The sequence below is a fragment of the Erpetoichthys calabaricus genome, chromosome 16 (assembly GCF_900747795.2).
Source record: "Erpetoichthys calabaricus chromosome 16, fErpCal1.3, whole genome shotgun sequence".
NCBI classification, from domain to species: Eukaryota; Metazoa; Chordata; class Cladistia; order Polypteriformes; family Polypteridae; genus Erpetoichthys; species Erpetoichthys calabaricus.
This window is the reverse complement of record NC_041409.2, coordinates 80,028,070-80,045,212: the sequence shown is the minus strand read 5'-3', so window position 1 is coordinate 80,045,212 and position 17,143 is coordinate 80,028,070. Positions and strand designations below refer to the sequence as shown.

Here is a 17,143-nt window from a genome sequence, read left to right as displayed (position 1 = left end):
TGTGACACACCAACACTGAGGACTTTCAGCCAACAAATTAATCAGCAGAAGTGTGTCAGGGAACACTAAGGGGGCTCCTTTATACCAAAAACAATACGTCCGCATGATGTGTCACTGGGACTGGGATTGCCAAGGCAGAAGGTTTCTTTATTGTAAACTTTTCTTTATCTTTAGTCATTCTGGTATGCGTTCAGACCATAGATAGATAGATAGATAGATAGATAGATAGATAGATAGATAGATAGATAGATAGATAGATAGATAGATAGATAGATAGATAGATAGATAGATAGATAGATAGATTATATAGTGCCTTTTCTATCTATCTATCTATCTATCTATCTATCTATCTATCTATCTATCTATCTATCTATCTATCTATCTATCTATCTATCTATCTATCTATCTATCTATCTATCTATCTATCTATCTATCTAAAGAGCTTCTGTAAAAAGACCAATTTCCCCCTGGAGATAAATAAACTTCTATCAATCTAACTTAACTTAATGTCATGTTGGAGAAATCAGGCAGACAGGATCAATGAGCTTGTTGGTCTGTAAGGCCTGATCTCATCAAAATTGTTGTAAAGGTCTTACATTATTCACAGAACCAGGAAAATAGATTTGATATTCCTGTTCTGGTCACTGGTCTGGTTTTCTCTGCACACTCTGATCTTCCTCTCCCATCCTGATGTTACTGTGCGGTGTCTTACAGTCATATTAAAAAGTTTGGGAACCCCTCTCAGCCTGCATAATAATTTCCTCTACTTTCAACAAAAAAGATAACAGTGGTATGTCTTTCATTTCTTAGGAACATCTGAGCACTGGGGTGTTTTCTGAACAAAGATTTTTAGTGAAGCAGTATTTAGTTGTATGAAATTAAATCAAATGTGAAAAACTGGCTGTGCAAAAAGTTTGGGTCCCCTTGTAATTTTGCTAATTTGAATGCCTGTCACTGCTCAATGCTGATTACTTGTAACACCAAATTGGTTGCATTAGCTCATTAACGCCTTGACCTTCATAGACAGGTGTGTCCAATCATGAGATATAAAGGTATTTAAGGTGGTCAATTGCAAGTTGTGCTTCCCTTTGACTCTCCTCTGAAGAGTGACAGCATGGGATCCTCAAAGCAACTCTCCAAAGATCTGAAAACAAAGATTGTTCAGTCTCATGGTTTAGGGGAAGGCTACAAAAAACTATCTCAGAGGTTTAAACTGTCAGTTTCAACTGTAAGGAATGGAATCAGGAAATGGAAGGTCACAGGCACAGTTGCTGTTAAACCCAGCAGCTCTGGCAGGCCAAGAAAAATGCAGGAGCAGCAAATGCGCAGGATTGTGAGAATGGTTACAGACAACCCACAGATCACCTCCAAAGACCTACAAGAACATCTTGCTGCAGATGGTGTATCTGTACATCGTTCTACAATTCAGCGCAATTTGCACAAAGAACATCTGTATGGCAGGGTGACGAGAAAGAAGCCCTTTCTGCACTCATGCCACAAACAGAGCCGCTTGCTGTAAGCAAATACTCATTTAGACAAGCCAGATTCATTTTGGAACAAAGTGCTTTGGACTGATGAGACAGAAATTGAGTTATTTGGTCATAGCAAAAAAGCACTTTGCATGGCGGAAGAAAAACACCTGCTACCTACTGTCAGATTTGGTGGAGGTTCCATCATGCTGTGGGGCTGTGTGGCTAATTCAGGGACTGGGGCCCTTGTTAAAGTTGAGGGTCAGATGAATTCAATCCAATATCAACAAATATTTCAGGATAATGTTCAAGCATCAGTCACAAAGCTGAAGTTACTCAGGGGTTGGATATTCCAACAAAACAATGTCCCAAAACACAGTTCGAAATCTACAAAGGCATTCATGCAGAGGGAGAAGTACAATGTTCTGGAATGGCTGTCACAGTCCCCTGACTTGAATATCATTGAAAATCTATGGGATGATTTGAAGCAGGCTGTCCATGCTTGGCAGCTATCAAATTTAACTGAACTAGAGAGATTTTGTATGAAGAATGGTCAAAAATACCTCCATCCAGAATCCAGACCCTCATCAAAGGCTATAGGAGGACAGCGTCTAGAGGCTGTTAGATTTGCAAAAGGAGGCTCAACTAAGTATTGATGTAATATCTCTTTTGGGTGCCCAAATTTATGCACCTGTCTAATTTTGTTATGATGCATATTGCATATTTTCTGTGAATCCAATAAACATAATGTCACTGCTGAAATACTACTGTTTCCATAAGGCATGTCATATATTAAAAGGAAGTTGCTACTTTGAAAGCTCAGCCAATAATAAAGAAAAATCCAAAGAATTAAGAGGGGTTCCCAAACTTTTTCATGTGACAGTATATTTAATGGGTCACTCTGAACTGGCGTGTCCTCGAGTGATGGACTGTCACCTCATTCATGTTTAGCTCTGCGTTGTCCCAGTAAGGTTTGTCCCTAAGTGGGCCCTTTGATAGAGCGATGCCTTGTTCAGGACCGTTTACTGCCATGGACCCTGTGTTCCTTTGGTACTACATTGGATTGAAGAAATTCAAGAAATGATGGTTGCACTTTGAATTAAGTGTAGTAAATGGGATTAATAAAGTATCTATCTATCTATCTATCTATCTATCTATCTATCTATCTATCTATCTATCTATCTATCTATCTATCTATCTATCTATCTATCTATCTATCTATCTATCTATCTATCGTCAATACTGTATATTTAGCTCATAGGGACCTGTGAATGTTTGCTATTACTTTGCCATTATAGTCCCGTTGAGCAGTCTTAGTAAAATATGAGAAAAGAGTCCAATTATTTTTATTGGAACCCAGTCTACTGGCACTCCTTTATGGAAATTACAAGAAATATGGGCAGAAGCACTCAGACTCATAAAACTGAGTCCAGCCCACATGTCTTGTCTGTTAGGCTGCTTTCTATTTTGCATGAAATATTTTCACTACAGCAGGGCCCATCACTCATTTTTCGGAAAGCTTCCTTTAAAACACTGTCATATTTCTGTCATTCCTTTTTAGTGTTTCAGCCAGGGCCGTCTTCTCTTAATAATTCATCTCCACCTAGGCTCATGGTCACCCCTTTGATTAATCCACATTTGTGTTACTGCCAGGACATCACACCACCTGCTGTGTACACAACTCCAGCTCAAGACACTCATTCTCGCGCCACTGCGTCCATTCCAACTTTTTCCAAGTTAATGAGTGTTTAACTATTAGTTTACTAGCCGTGTAAGCCTATGCTGTAAAAAGCCTGGGGTCCTAGAAACTATTGAAATCGTCAGGAAAAAATTTAAATGTTGAGATGTCAGGTAATTGAAAGGAACTACTCTGGGCGTCTCTCTCCTAGGAGGATTCGTTTTGCCGACGTGCTTGCATCACTTGTACATTAGCGACGGGAGGAAAAGTAAAAGGGATACCGTTGTGCCGATGTTAGCGGCTAAGCGACTTTGTCTTTCTTCTGAGGTTTCGTTTTGCTGACGTGCTCGCCTCGCTTGTGTTATTAGAGGCTAAGAGAGTTTTCTGCTTCCTCGGAGGTGCAAAGCCCTTACCTCGACTCCATATCTCACTTCTGGGCTGGACAGACACACACACTTCCACACGTAGATATTTATATATAAGATTAGCTGTGGTACCTGTTGAAGCCAGGTAAGAGAACAAATTTAAAAATATTTGATATTTCTCTCCCTACGTGTACCCGCAGTGTTCATACCATCCCTTTCTTCGGGATCCTTGCAGGGATCCTCGTGTGTCTAAACCTCACTTGCCCAGAACATCTTCTCTCAATCGCTTTCCCAATAAGCCAGCTTCTCAGACTTTGTTATTTTGTGGCGTGTTGCTCACCTCCCATCCACCTTTTGACTTCCACCAACAGTAGACGGGCCCCCATTACCCGCTGTGAAAATATCATTCATATTATTGCGAGTACTTCCCATGTTAGAAGGTGACTCTCAGCATTCCTCCTACTCCTTTTCTCAGTATCCTTGTGTGTGTCAACCACCCTTGCCTGGCGCTTCCTGTCTCAATCATGATTGACTGAGTAACCACAGTGAAACTGACCAATCAGACCAAAGGCAAACTGACCAATCAGACTGCTTGGAGGGACTGAGCATACACACAAACACACACACTTTAGCATTTTATGATATAGATTCCATATTCTTCACATATGCTCTTTGGATGGCATGGCCATACAGTGGACCGCACTGCTGCCTCCAGGATTCAGTGTCTGTGGTTCAAATCCTAAGCTCAGTCCCTTTCTGTGTGGAGTTTCCGGATATTTCAGTTTCCTCCCGTATCCCAAAGATTACACGTTAGGTTGACTGTAGATTTCAAAATGAGCGCCACATGAGTGTAGGTGCTTGCATGAGTGTGATGGGCTGATGCTCATCCTGGACTGGGTTAACTCTGGAACAGGCTCTGGCCCTCATAGCCCTGAATTGGATTAAGTGCTTTTGAGAACGCTGTGTTATGATAAGGTTATGTAATCTTCTATCATGCTGTCTGTTGTTGCATTTAGTTATTTTATGTTTTTGGAAATGTCTTATCCTGGTCCATTCCCATAGCGTTCCATCTCAAACAGTCCTCACCATTAATTGTTCATCCATGACATATGTACTGCACATCAGCGGTGCCAGTATAAATCAGGCCCATCTAGGGTAGAATGGGATTTTGATATTTAGTGCCAACAATAAAATAATTAGCCATCATTATTATAAAAATAATTATAATAGCATAACACAAAACATGTGATGTCATGAGACCCATAGTCACAGTGGACCAGGGCCTACTTGACACAAGATAGGAGGAAACCTTAGATTGCATCACCAGGCCTACTGTACAGACACATCCGTAGTCACACGCACTCACACACGGTTATCTCAGAGCCAACAATCACAGCGTCTAACCTACACATCCTGGGGATATGAAAAATGAGAAGAAAACTGCAGCACCCTGAGAAAAACCTACAGAGAATACAAAAATGCCACAAAGGCATTGACTGGGCAGGGGTCCAAAACATGAGCTGGGATTCAGAAATACAAACCATTGCACTACTTGGACATCCAATATACACAAATGACAAGGAGACTGGGGTTCCAGTCCTGCGTGGGGTTTGCATGTTCTCTCTGTGTTGGAATGTTTTCTCTGGGTGCTCCTCCCATAGTCCAACGATCTGTACATAAGGTGCACTGGTGGTGCTAAATAGGACCTTGATGTATGTGTATGTGAGAGTGTGTGTGAGTTCACTCTGAGATGCACCCTGCTGCCCACAGCTTGTTCCTGTCTTGCCTCCAGTACTTGCTGGGACAGGCTCCAGCTTCCCTGTAATTCTGCTCTGGACAAGCAGGTTTAGAAAATGGATGCAGAGATGGATATTGAATTGAGAAAGATTAACCACTGAGCTATTATGACCTCCTTTAGGGGACAAATAAATTCTATCTATCTATCTATCTATCTATCTATCTATCTATCTATCTATCTATCTATCTATCTATCTATCTATCTATCTATCTATCTATCTATCTATCTATCTATCTATCTACAGTGCATCCAGAAAGTATTCACAGCGCATCACTTTTTCCACATTTTGTTATGTTACAGCCTTATTCCAAAATGGATTAAATTCATTTTTTTCCTCAGAATTCTACACACAACACCCCATAATGACAACGTGAAAAAAGTTTACTTGAGATTTTTGCAAATTTATTAAAAATAAAAAATTGAGAAAGCACATGTACATAAGTATTCACAGCCTTTGCCATGAAGCATAAACTTGAGCTCAGGTGCATCCTGTTTCCCCTGATCATCCTTGAGATGTTTCTGCAGCTTCATTGGAGTCCACCTGTGGTAAATTCAGTTGACTGGACATGATTTGGAAAGGCACACACCTGTCTATATAAGGTCCCACAGTTGACAGTTCATGTCAGAGCACAAAACAAGCATGAAGTCAAAGGAATTGTGTGTAGACCTCCGAGACAGGATTGTCTCGAGGCACAAATCTGGGGAAGGTTACAGAAAAATTTCTGCTGCTTTGAAGGTCCCAATGAGCACAGTGGCCTCCATCATCCGTAAGTGAAAGAAGTTCGAAACCACCAGGACTCTTCCTAGAGCTGGTCGGCCATCTAAACTGAGCGATCGGGGGAGAAGGGCCTTAGTCAGGGAGGTGACCAAGAACCCGATGATCACTCTGTCAGAGCTCCAGAGGTCCTCTGTGCAGAGAGAAGAACCTTCCAGAAGGACAACCATCTCTGCAGCAATCCACCAATCAGACCTGTATGGTAGACTGGCCAGACAGAATCCACTCCTTAGTAAAAGACACATGGCAGCCCACCTGGAGTTTGCCAAAAGGCACCTGAAGGACTCTCAGACCATGAGAAAGAAAATTCTCTGGTCTGATGAGACAAAGATTGAACTCTTTGGTGTTAATGCCAGGCGTCACGTTTGGAGGAAACAAGGCACCGCTCATCACCAGGCCAATACCATCCCTACAGTGAAGCATGGTGGTGGCAGCATCATGCTGTGGGGATGTTTTTCAGCAGCAGGGACTGGGAGACTAGTCAGGATAAAGGGAAAGATGACTGCAGCAATGTACAGAGACATCCTGGATGAAAACCTGCTCCAGAGCGCTCTTGACCTCAGACTGGGGTGACGGTTCATCTTTCAGCAGGACAACGACCCTAAGCACACAGCCAAGATATCAAAGGAGTGGCTTCAGGACAACTCTGTGAATGTCCTTGAGTGGCCCAGCCAGAGCCCAGACTTGAATCCGATTGAACATCTCTGGAGAGATCTTAAAATGGCTGTGCACCGACGCTTCCCATCCAACCTGATGGAGCTTGAGAGGTACTGCAAAGAGGAATGGGCGAAACTGGCCAAGGATAGGTGTGCCAAGCTTGTGGCATCATATTCAAAAAGACTTGAGGCTGTAATTGCTGCCAAAGGTGCATCAACAAAGTATTGAGCAAAGGCTGTGAATACTTGAGGTTTTTGCAAATGTATTAAAAATAAAAAAACTGAGAAATCCCATGTACATAAGTAAACATTTTTCACGTTGTCATTATGGAGTGTTGTGTGTAGAATTCTGAGGAAAAAAATGAATTTAATCCATTTTGGAATAAGGCTGTAACATAACAAAATGTGGAAAAAGTGATGCGCTGTGAATACTTTCCGGATGCACTGTATCTATTGTCTGTCTGTCTGTCCATTTAAAGAGCTTCTGTAAAAAGCCCATAGATCAGATAGGATCAGTGAGCTCATTGGTCTGTAAGGTCTGATGTCATCAAAATTGTTGTAAAAGTCTTCACAAATCCAGGAAAACAGATTTGACATTCCCGTTCTGGTCACTGCCTGTGTGGGGTTGGCAAGTTCTCTCCGTGTCGTTGTGGGTTTTCTCTGCATACTCTGATCTTCCTCTCTCATCCCAATGTTACTGTGTAGTGTCTTGTATTTAATGGGTCACTCTGAACTGCCGTGTCCTCGAGTGATGGACTGTCACCACATTCATGTTTAGCTCTGCGTTTTACCAGTAAGGTGTGTCCCTAAGTGGGCCCTTTGATGGATCGATGCCTTGTTCAGGACTATTTACTGCCAGGGACCCTGTGTTCCTTTGGTACTACATTTGACTAAACTCATTCAAAAACTGATGGTTGCACTTTTAATTAAGTGTAGTTAAGTAAATGCTGCATATTTAGCTCGTAGGGATCTGTGAATGTTTGCTATTACTTTGTCATTATAGTCCTGTTGAGCAGTCTTAGTAAAATATGAGAAAAGAGTCCAATTATTTTTACTGGAACCCAGTCTACTGGCACTTCTTTATGAAAATCTACACTACACACTGTTCTCTGTACTTTTACTGTGTATATAAACCTTGCCATTACCTACATTATAATCAACTTATCATTATGCCTAATAACATTTATTTATATAGAACATATAAACAGAGTGTCAAAAGACAATAAAAGCTAAAAAACAGCCATTTATAACAGGTTTAATAATCTACTTAATCCAGACCAGGGTTTTGGAGGCAGAGCCTATCCCAGCAATCATAAGAGCACAAGGCAGGAATAAACCTTGGATGGGGCACCAGTCCACCACAGTGTGAACTCACACACACACACACACACATATGCCGCCCCATACCCCCATACCAGGGCCAATGCAGTGTCACTTGTCCACCTAACCTGCATGTCTTTGGACTCTGGGAGGAAACCTGGAGCACCGAGAGGAAACCCACACACACTTGGGGAGAACATACAAACTCCATGCAGGCAGGACATGGGACGAGAATCCAGGTTTCCTTACTGTGAGGCAGCAGTTCTACCACTGTGCCACCATGCCACCTGAGAATCAAAAATGTCCATCTTAATTACTAATTGACAAAGCCCCAAACAGCAATGCCAGTATGTTTAGCTGACCCCGCATCAACTCAAGTCAACCAAGTGCCCTTCTGCCAGTCACAGCCCCACACCGTTGCTATTCCCTCACATACCATCTCTTGAGCCAGTCCTGTCGGCATTGGGCCCCGTGTTTGGCGTGTACTTGGTGTCCCGGGTTGCTGCGCTTTGTTTTAGCCAGTCAAAGTTGTCGGTCTTGTCTTGAGAAAAACTGCAGATTGGAGCTTCTTCAAAACTGCAGATGAATTCACCTGTGAGAGAAAAAAGGACAAACAGCCATTCTTCACTCGACTCACTTTAAAATGACCGACAGGGGCAACTCAGTCCACTCCAAATAGACTCTGCATAGACCAGACATATTAAAGTAGGTGAGATATAAACTGCACACAATAAAGCAGGAAGACAAAAATGGGATACTTACGCAAGTGTGGATTTATTGGAGCTGTAAGAGAAGAGAAAAGAAAGGGAAAGGTCAGTTTGCATAAGACGCCACTGATTACCATTTAAATTGGACAATTAAAGTAAGCAGGTAGAGCGTTAACCCGAGGGCCACTGCTCAGCATAATCACAGGCTCTTTCTGACTTAAATTTCCAGGCTAGGATTCGATATATGAAATCTCCTGCTTGTGCCCCCGAGCGGCACACTCACTCACACACACACATTGGTGGGGTGAGGACTGGCGTACTTCAACTAAAGGCACTTGCCGGCAATGTGCAGAGCTGGCCTGACTGGTGATCTTGGCCGCTCTGAGGTTATTCCTTCTGTATGTGAACTCCAGTGCAAGAGGCCATCGCAAAGAGAATGGGAAAGAAAATCCTCAATGAATTCACCAAAAGGCAGAGCTGGACGGGGCAGGGATAAGTACATCTGGACAGAACTTAACAGGGCAGACTCTGGGTTAAACCTTCTTTGGATCATCCATGTGTTGTGTGTTCTTTCACGAGGGCCAATCCCATAAATGACTGTGAATTATTTTAAAACCCCATTTCCTGAGGGTTTTTTTTTTTTTGGCATCCTAATGATGAAGGGTTTCACCAAATAAACGCCTTTGTAAGACATAAGACAATATAATCTGCTGTGTGTCCTCAGAAGACATCAGCTGACAGGAATTACACACGTCTGCACACATGCATTTTCAAGTCTACGGTCGTGTTTGGGCGTCACATGACGTTTTTTGTGTCACTTGCAGCACACGCACAGTCAATTCAGACAAGTTTGGGCAGACATAGCATGTTGGAAGCGTGCGGGCAACTCCTGACAAGTAAAATCATCCAGATTGATGTCAAAATGACAGAATTGTGTTTGTACCCACAACAGAATGGGCCCTAACTGACCGAAAATGTGATGGAGTGACAGCTGGGGCTTAGTGTAGAAAGCATCAAAGAGGGAGACATTGTTGTTTTGCAGCTAGCTGCTCTGGGGTAACACTATTTGGTTTGTGAAATTCAACTCTTATCCATCCAGTCAAAAGTGAGATCTAGGGAGCCCAACAAAGAAGCATCAGCATTTATACAAACATACAGTAGGTGCTTCAAGTATTCAGATATCTTCACTTTCAGCACACTTTATTATGTTGTACTGTCACACGCGTGCGATTAGGGAACAACTTAAGGGCTTAGTCAACTATATTACTACCCCAGAACACGCGAGGTCGCGAGGCAATAACACTTTTCTCTTCTCCTCTACCCTCTGAAGAAAGGACGATAGATGTGCCGCCAATCATGACGTCACTTCCAAGGTCACTCCACCTGAACCCGCCTCCTTCTCCCAGAAACCATCATTATTGGAAGAGTAGCCATCTTGAACAGACTCGACCTATTAGAAGGAAGTCTCAACAATCTTGCGCCTAACGCTCGTTTTTTTGCTCCTTTTGCGCCAATTCAGTATACACGGTTTGCCGTTAACTCTAGAATCCCTGAAGCTTATGAAAAAACTCATAATCCCGGCCCACCTTAAATTCCTTCACACAAAAAAACTCAAGTCTTGTTGATCTGGGTGTGAGGTACCTGGAGTTGTAGAGGGTAAATAATATATAGTTATTTGGAACACATGCATTTCATGTGTGTTCCGTGTCTACAACGATCTGTGTAAGTGTAGGATGACAGGAAATGTGAGAAATGCAAGAAATGTTGAACAAATGCCTAAAATAGAAACAAAATTTTGACATGAAGTGTATAATGTGTGAAGACTGAAGTCCTAATATTAAACACTTTCACAAAAGGTACATGTATAACGAAACAAGTGGGCTTTTATTCAAGAATATAACCAAAGAAAAAGAAATCGGGTTAGGGTACGACGCTGACACAACTGCTTGGGTGGTGCCTCCGAGCAGCTGTGAGTCGAGATAATTCTTAGTAGCAAGAACCAATTAGATCGCTTTTTGCTACCAAGATTCTACCAAGAATTGAAAGCTTGGACCAATCATTCCAAGAATTGACCAGTCACAACCCGTTTTGGCTACCAAGAATTGGCCAATGACGGCTCAGTCGGCTACTAAGAATTAGCCAATCACAGCTTGTGTCGGCTACCAAAAATTGGGAACGGCGGGCCAACTTTTTGTCAATTAAGGTGCCCCAGACCCTTTGTCATCGTCTGTATTCTTCTTATAGTACATTTAATTTAAAATGGATAAATTTGCTGCGGTGGGCTGGCGCCCTGCCCAGGATTTGTTCCTGTCTTGGTCCCTGTGTTGGCTGGGATTGGCTCCAGCAGACCCCCATGACCCTGTGTTAGGATATAGCGGGTTGGAAAATGACTGACTGACTAGATACATTTGCCATTTTTGTCCAGCGGTCTACACTCACTAACTCACTAAATACGTTTTCAGAAAAGTTTGGAAATCTATTAAAAATCAAAACCTGAAATCTCTCATTCCTAGGAGTATTCAGACCCTATGCTGTGGCACTCCAAATTGTGCTCAGGTCCATCCTGTTTGCTCTAATTCTCCTTGAGATGCTTCTAGAACTTGATTGTAGTCCACCTGTGGCCAACTGAATTGATTGAATGTCATTTAGAAAGGCACACACTTATGTATTGAAGCTCCCACAATTGACACTGCATGAAGTCCAAGGAACTCTCTTCTCTGTAGACCTCTGCTATTAAATTCAAGTGAGACATAAATTTGGGCAAGGGGGTAAAACCATTTCTAAAGCTTTAAATGTTCCCAGGAGCACAGTGACCTCAATAACTTTGAAATGGAAGAAATTTGGAATCACCAGGAATGTTCCTAGAGTTGGCAGTCTGGTCAAACTGAGTAACCAGGTATGAAGGGCCTTCAATCAGAGAGGTGACCAAGAACCCAATGATCACTCTAACAGGGCTTCTTACATTCTCTGATGAGCCTGGAGAACCTGTTAGAAGGACAACCATCTCAGTAGCATTCCATCAATCAGGTGTTTATAGTAGAGGGGCTACATGGAAGTGACTCTTGAGTAAAAGACATATGATAGTTTAAAGGACTCTGAGAGCATGAGGAGAAACAGTCTCTGGTGTAATGAGACAGAAACTGAACTCTTCGGGCAGAGCTGCAAGCACAATGTCTGGTGAAGATCAGGCACTGCTCCTCACCTGCATATCACCATCCATATGGTGAAGCATGGTGGTGGCAGCATCATGCTATGGTGGTGCTTCTTAGTGGTATGGACAAGGAGACTGGTCAGCACTGAGAGAAGGATGAATGCGGCCAAATACAGAGAGGTCCTTGCAAACCTGCTCCAGAGTTTAATTACCGGGACCTGAGTACTGAATTCTGTTTCTGCATATGGATTTTGGGATGATAATAAAAGATCATTGATCCTTGAGAGTGCATGTGTCCTCAGATTGTCTGGCAATGTGGTGTAGTGGTTAAGGCCTTGGACTTCAAGCTCTGAGGTTGTGGTTTCAATTCCTACTACGGACACCACTGTGTGACCATAACCAAGTCACTTGACCTGCCTGTGCTCCAATAGGAAAACCAAAAGAAATGTAACCAATTGGATCATAAATGTTGTAAGTCGCCAAATAAAAAAAAAATGTAAATCCAAGATTGGGACGATGGTTCACCTTTTTGCACCTGAACCATACTGCCAAGACAACACTGGAGTGGCTTCGAGACAAGCCTCTGAGTGTCCTCGAGTGGTCCTGCCAAAGCCCAGACTTACACCCCATAGAACATTTGTGGAGGGACCTGACACTGGTAGTTTATAGACTTCCCATCCAACCTAGCAGAGCTTGAAAGGATCTGTCAGGAAGAAGGGGATCAACTGCCTAAATCCAGGTTTGTACCCACAGAGACTCGAAGCTGGAACTGATGCCAAAGGAACTTGTAACAAAGTAAAGAATTACGCTTTTGAATGCTTATATGAATGAGAGATTTCAGTTTTTGATTCTTAGTACATTTAGAAATCATTCTGAAAGACGTTTATGGGTTACTGAGAGTAGATTGACGGGAAACAAGGCAGAGGTATCCATTTAAAATTAAATCAACAGCACAATAAAGTGTGAAGAAAGTGAAGGGGTCTGAATACTTTCAAAATCCACTGTAAGTTCATAAGAAAAGGTGTATTTGTGAAAACAGGCACTTCGGCATCAATTATTATTTCTAATGTCTTCAAAATTTCACTTTGTTAGGATTTTCTAAATGTCCCATCTTCACTTTGTAGCATTACTGTGAAAGCCCTCTATTGGAATGATATGTCTACCTGACACACCATAACTGTCTTCATGTGCTTGTAGAGAAAGTGTCAGTCTGATGTCACACACTTGAAGGTTTACATTTTGTAACTTTTTGTGGGATTGTAGCCCCCCTACAGCTCTCCACAGTGTATCATTACATCTTTGTACCCTAAAGGTCACTGGTGTGTGACTGAGGAGGGGGTGCTTGGCCGTCAGTGCCACAGACTGGGTTCCTGGTCTGAAACACAGAGAATTTTGGGAGAGCTCTCCACTCTGGTTGTACATCTTAAAATTAAACAGACATGGAGGCAAGGTGAGAAGACCAAGGAGCAGAAGTGATAACAGTCAAGTCAGGTTCAGCAGTGACCAAGCAAAAAACCGGAGTGCACACTCAGGGTTGATCAAACAGAAGGTGTGAATACTACACTGAAAGGTCAAAAGGTCCAACAATTTACAGATTGAGCCCTACCGCTATCTTTTTCTTCTTCTAATCACCTTTTTCTGTCTTTACTATCATCCGTTTTCCTTTTTACAAGCCAATGTTGGTCACAGTCTTCAGCTGTTTAAAATCATTTTGTCGTGCTAAGGATATATTTGATGTTGTTTTAATCTCATCCTTGAGGACGTCATCCGTAGTTAGCATCGAGCATCCTTTCTGCCCTTAGTTGGTCCCCGGTGTGCAGGCATCAATCAGTGATGTGGTAGATGCCATCTTATTTATGGATGAGTAGCTGCAGATGTTCCCTGTCTAAAGACTCGCTCTCACTAAGCAAAGAAAAGTCCCACCTTAGTGGGTTTTAGGCCTCATGCCTTTTGATTCCTGTGTCATCCAATCGATCGATTGACCCGTGCTTGTCTCCAAGTTATAATTTTAGATTTAACAATTTCAACATCTGCTGCTCAGAAAGCTAAACCTATGATACATATTTGTTTTTTTGAAAAGATCTGCGTAGTCATGCTGCCCTGTCTCTTTAGTTTCAGGTGAACAGGCTCAAAGAGTAAGTGCCTACCCATGACGTGACACGATGTAACATAAGTTGAAATGCTGCCACTGCTAACCAGCCAGAGGCCAGTCGCGATCAGAGCTTGACGCCATTACATATGCTAGTTTTTTTTTTTGCTTTTCTTACCTGATGGGTGTTCGGCATTAATCATCTGTACAGAAGATGGGGACTGTCCCATAACAGTGACATTGACAATCAAGGCTGTCCACAAGGGAACACTAAGGAACTTTAGGCAGCAAAAATCAATGGCATGTCTGTATAGTGCATTTAATTCAGCTCCACTGTACATTGAGCTCACTGTCCTCAGATTTTCTGGTTCTGTGAACCTTAAAAAATAATTCAGGAGACACGCAACACTTGGACTCTGTTATGTTTCAAGCCAGGGTTCCTCCATGTGTTGTGTCCCTTTTTTATTATTGAGCCACTTATTTATGTTAATGCTACTTTTGTTCATCTGCTGTGTTTTCATTGTCTGTGTTATGTTCCATGTGCTGTGTGTGTGCCACCCAAAGAGGTGAAGCCACCTGTCAACCACCACCAGAACTGCCCTCCTCTTTATAAATTTGGACGGTTTCCCACAGTTCCTGGCGGTTCATTTTGAATGTGCTTGGAGTGGTGAGTTCTTTCTGGGCTTTGTGATTTTTTGGATATTTTGAGCCTGTGCTGTGTTTCTGTTTTTTTCTTTTGACTTCGCTTTGCATACAGTTTTGGGACTTTCTTCACCTGGGACTGCCTTGCCTGGCAACTCCTTTATCTGTTTGTGCTCTCTGAAGTTGAGCATTTTGTGAAAATCAACTTTGTATTTTATGAAGTCCCTGTGTGTGCCTTTATATCTAGCCAGGGTTTTGATTTTAAATTTACCCCTGTGGTGGATAACCAGCCCCCTTGCCTGGCCAGGATAGCTCTGAAGTGGAAGGACCAGGGGAGAACATGTGATCTCTGGATCGCTAGGCGGCAGCTACAGCACCACAGAGTTTGGTGGCGCAGCCCTGTTGGGTCCCGGAGGTATTGCCAGGCAGTACTGCAGGGACTCCTGAGCCCTACGTCATGGGGCATCCACTTTACCCAAAAGTGCTTCCAGACCAATCCAATGGGACACTGGAAGTACTCCTGGGGATTACATAAAAGGAGCCAGTTGCCACTGCTCCAGGAGCCAGAGTCGGGAGGAAGGAGATGAAGCTTGCTGGAGAAAAGAGGAGGTGGAGAGAGATAAAGAAGATAGAGACAAAGGGCTGCTGAGTGTGTGGCTCAGTACTTTATAACTGTGCTTCTTGTACTGTGTTGTGCAGGTGGGAAACGATTCTGGAAGCATTTCCCACAAAATAAACCTGTGTACTGCTCTCGATTTGTGTCCTGAAGGGGGCACTCTAGGTCCCCAAACCCAACACAAACAGACACCAGACAAGGAACTGGCCGTCTGCCACACTCCCTAGTGGGCAATTTTGAAAGTGTTTTTGGGATGTACAGTATGTTCTTTAAGACACCCAGTCATAACAGACTCTAGTTCAGTTCTGGCTGGGGTGCAGTCTCTAAGTGGTCTACATGGTCTCTGTGTGTTCCTCTGATTGTTCTCCCATAGTACACTTGGTGACTCTAACCTGTCACTGGGTATTTGTAGATATGGGTGTGTTTAAATACACCCTGAGATAACTGGCATCCTGTCAAGGACGCATCTTAGTTTGGAGTTTTAATCAACAGGGTACGCCAACCATGAAAAACAGATGATATCCATCAACCCACAAAAACTGAAGGTCAGCAGCCGCCGAGGTATTGTCCTTGATCATGGCTTATCATCTAAGTCTACAGTTTCAAAATCAACCAACATGACTGTTTAGGAGTTGTGTGCCAGGCGCCCAAATTGTTCAGTCGCTAACTGTGGTGCCTACATTGGCATCAGATTGCTTTTCGGCACTCGTGCGGTTGAAGGCACTGATACCCAGTCTCGGCATTGCCATCCCAGGGGGCCTACAGGACAACCCTGGCAGCCCAGCTATGCCACCCCAGACCTCCGACAGGGACACGGCCTCCAATGCACTCCCAGCTCACTTTTCCAAGAAACATTGATAAAAAATCAAACAAAGAGACTGAAAAGGATAAAACAGTATATGAAAATAAAAAAAATCATTACCTGGTAATCTTCTGACTCCTTTGTTAGAGAAAAAGAGAAAACCAAATGAAAATCAAAATTGCACAACACATAAGCAATACTAAAAAAAAAAATCACATAAATCTACAAAAGAAAAAAAATGCTTTTAATGTACTTAAAAGTCACGGCTCTCTTTCCTGTGGTATATTACTGAAACGGAGGTGTGAAGCTGTGAGTGCATTCTGATGTTTCAAACAAAACGTCTGTGACCCTGCCGCCTCTTTGGTACGGTACAGTTGCCCACCACCCCAGAGAGAGTGTTTCGAATTTAGCTAGGAACTGCCAGAGTGGGTCCCTGTGCCCCTTCCCAGTTCAACCACTAAGTCTCTGTGTATGCGTGAGCCACATCCCAGTTCAGGCACCCTAAGTCTCGGCAGACCAATCTGAGTTCACAAATCCTCTATTAGTTCTGCCCCCATGTATCTGCCAGTTCAGCCATAACTCCCAATGCATTGCTGAGAGTTTATAGTCCCTAAGGACTTGCCCGGCTCAAACAGTGAACCCCCCATTGTGTCCTTATGCCCTGCTTCAGTTCAACCCCTGACTCCCAGTATACCTCTGAACACTTTTATGGTTCACTCACTGGTTCTGCCCTTTTTACGTTCTACCCTTGACCCCCAGAGTTTTTCTTAAGGCCATACCTCACCTACCTAACCTAACTCCCACTGTTTCTGAGCCTTCTCCCAGCTCACCTATTGACCGCCATTGTGTTGGTAAATCCTAGTGGGTCTCTAAGTGTTTTTTCAGTCATGCAGAATGCCACCCTTCTAGTTCTGCCCCAGGCTCTCAGCGTATCCCTAAAGATTCTTCTAGTTCAGCCTGTGTCTCTACTGAGGACTCTTCCATTTCATTCCCTGATCTGACCCCCTGCATATCCTTTACCAGTTCAGTCGGTCATCCCCCCCAACTACTAATCATATTCAGCTTGACTGGCAGT

At 43.0% G+C, this 17,143-nt stretch overlaps 1 protein-coding gene across 4 annotated transcripts in view; it reads right to left on the bottom strand.

The window, feature by feature from the left end:
* mdga2a (MAM domain containing glycosylphosphatidylinositol anchor 2a) overlaps window positions 1-17,143 on the bottom strand; it is a 379,952-nt gene that overhangs the window by 33,938 nt on the left and 328,871 nt on the right. For 2 of the 4 annotated variants that reach the window (XM_028821618.2, XM_028821619.2), the window contains exons 12-14: window positions 16,189-16,206; window positions 8,824-8,844; window positions 8,498-8,653 (exon numbers count right to left, since the gene is read on the bottom strand). In XM_028821618.2, coding sequence (XP_028677451.1) covers window positions 8,498-8,653; window positions 8,824-8,844; window positions 16,189-16,206 — 195 coding nt within the window. The remainder of the gene's footprint in view (window positions 1-8,497; window positions 8,654-8,823; window positions 8,845-16,188; window positions 16,207-17,143) is intronic. The other 2 variants (XM_028821620.2, XM_028821621.2) reach the window with 1 other exon arrangement.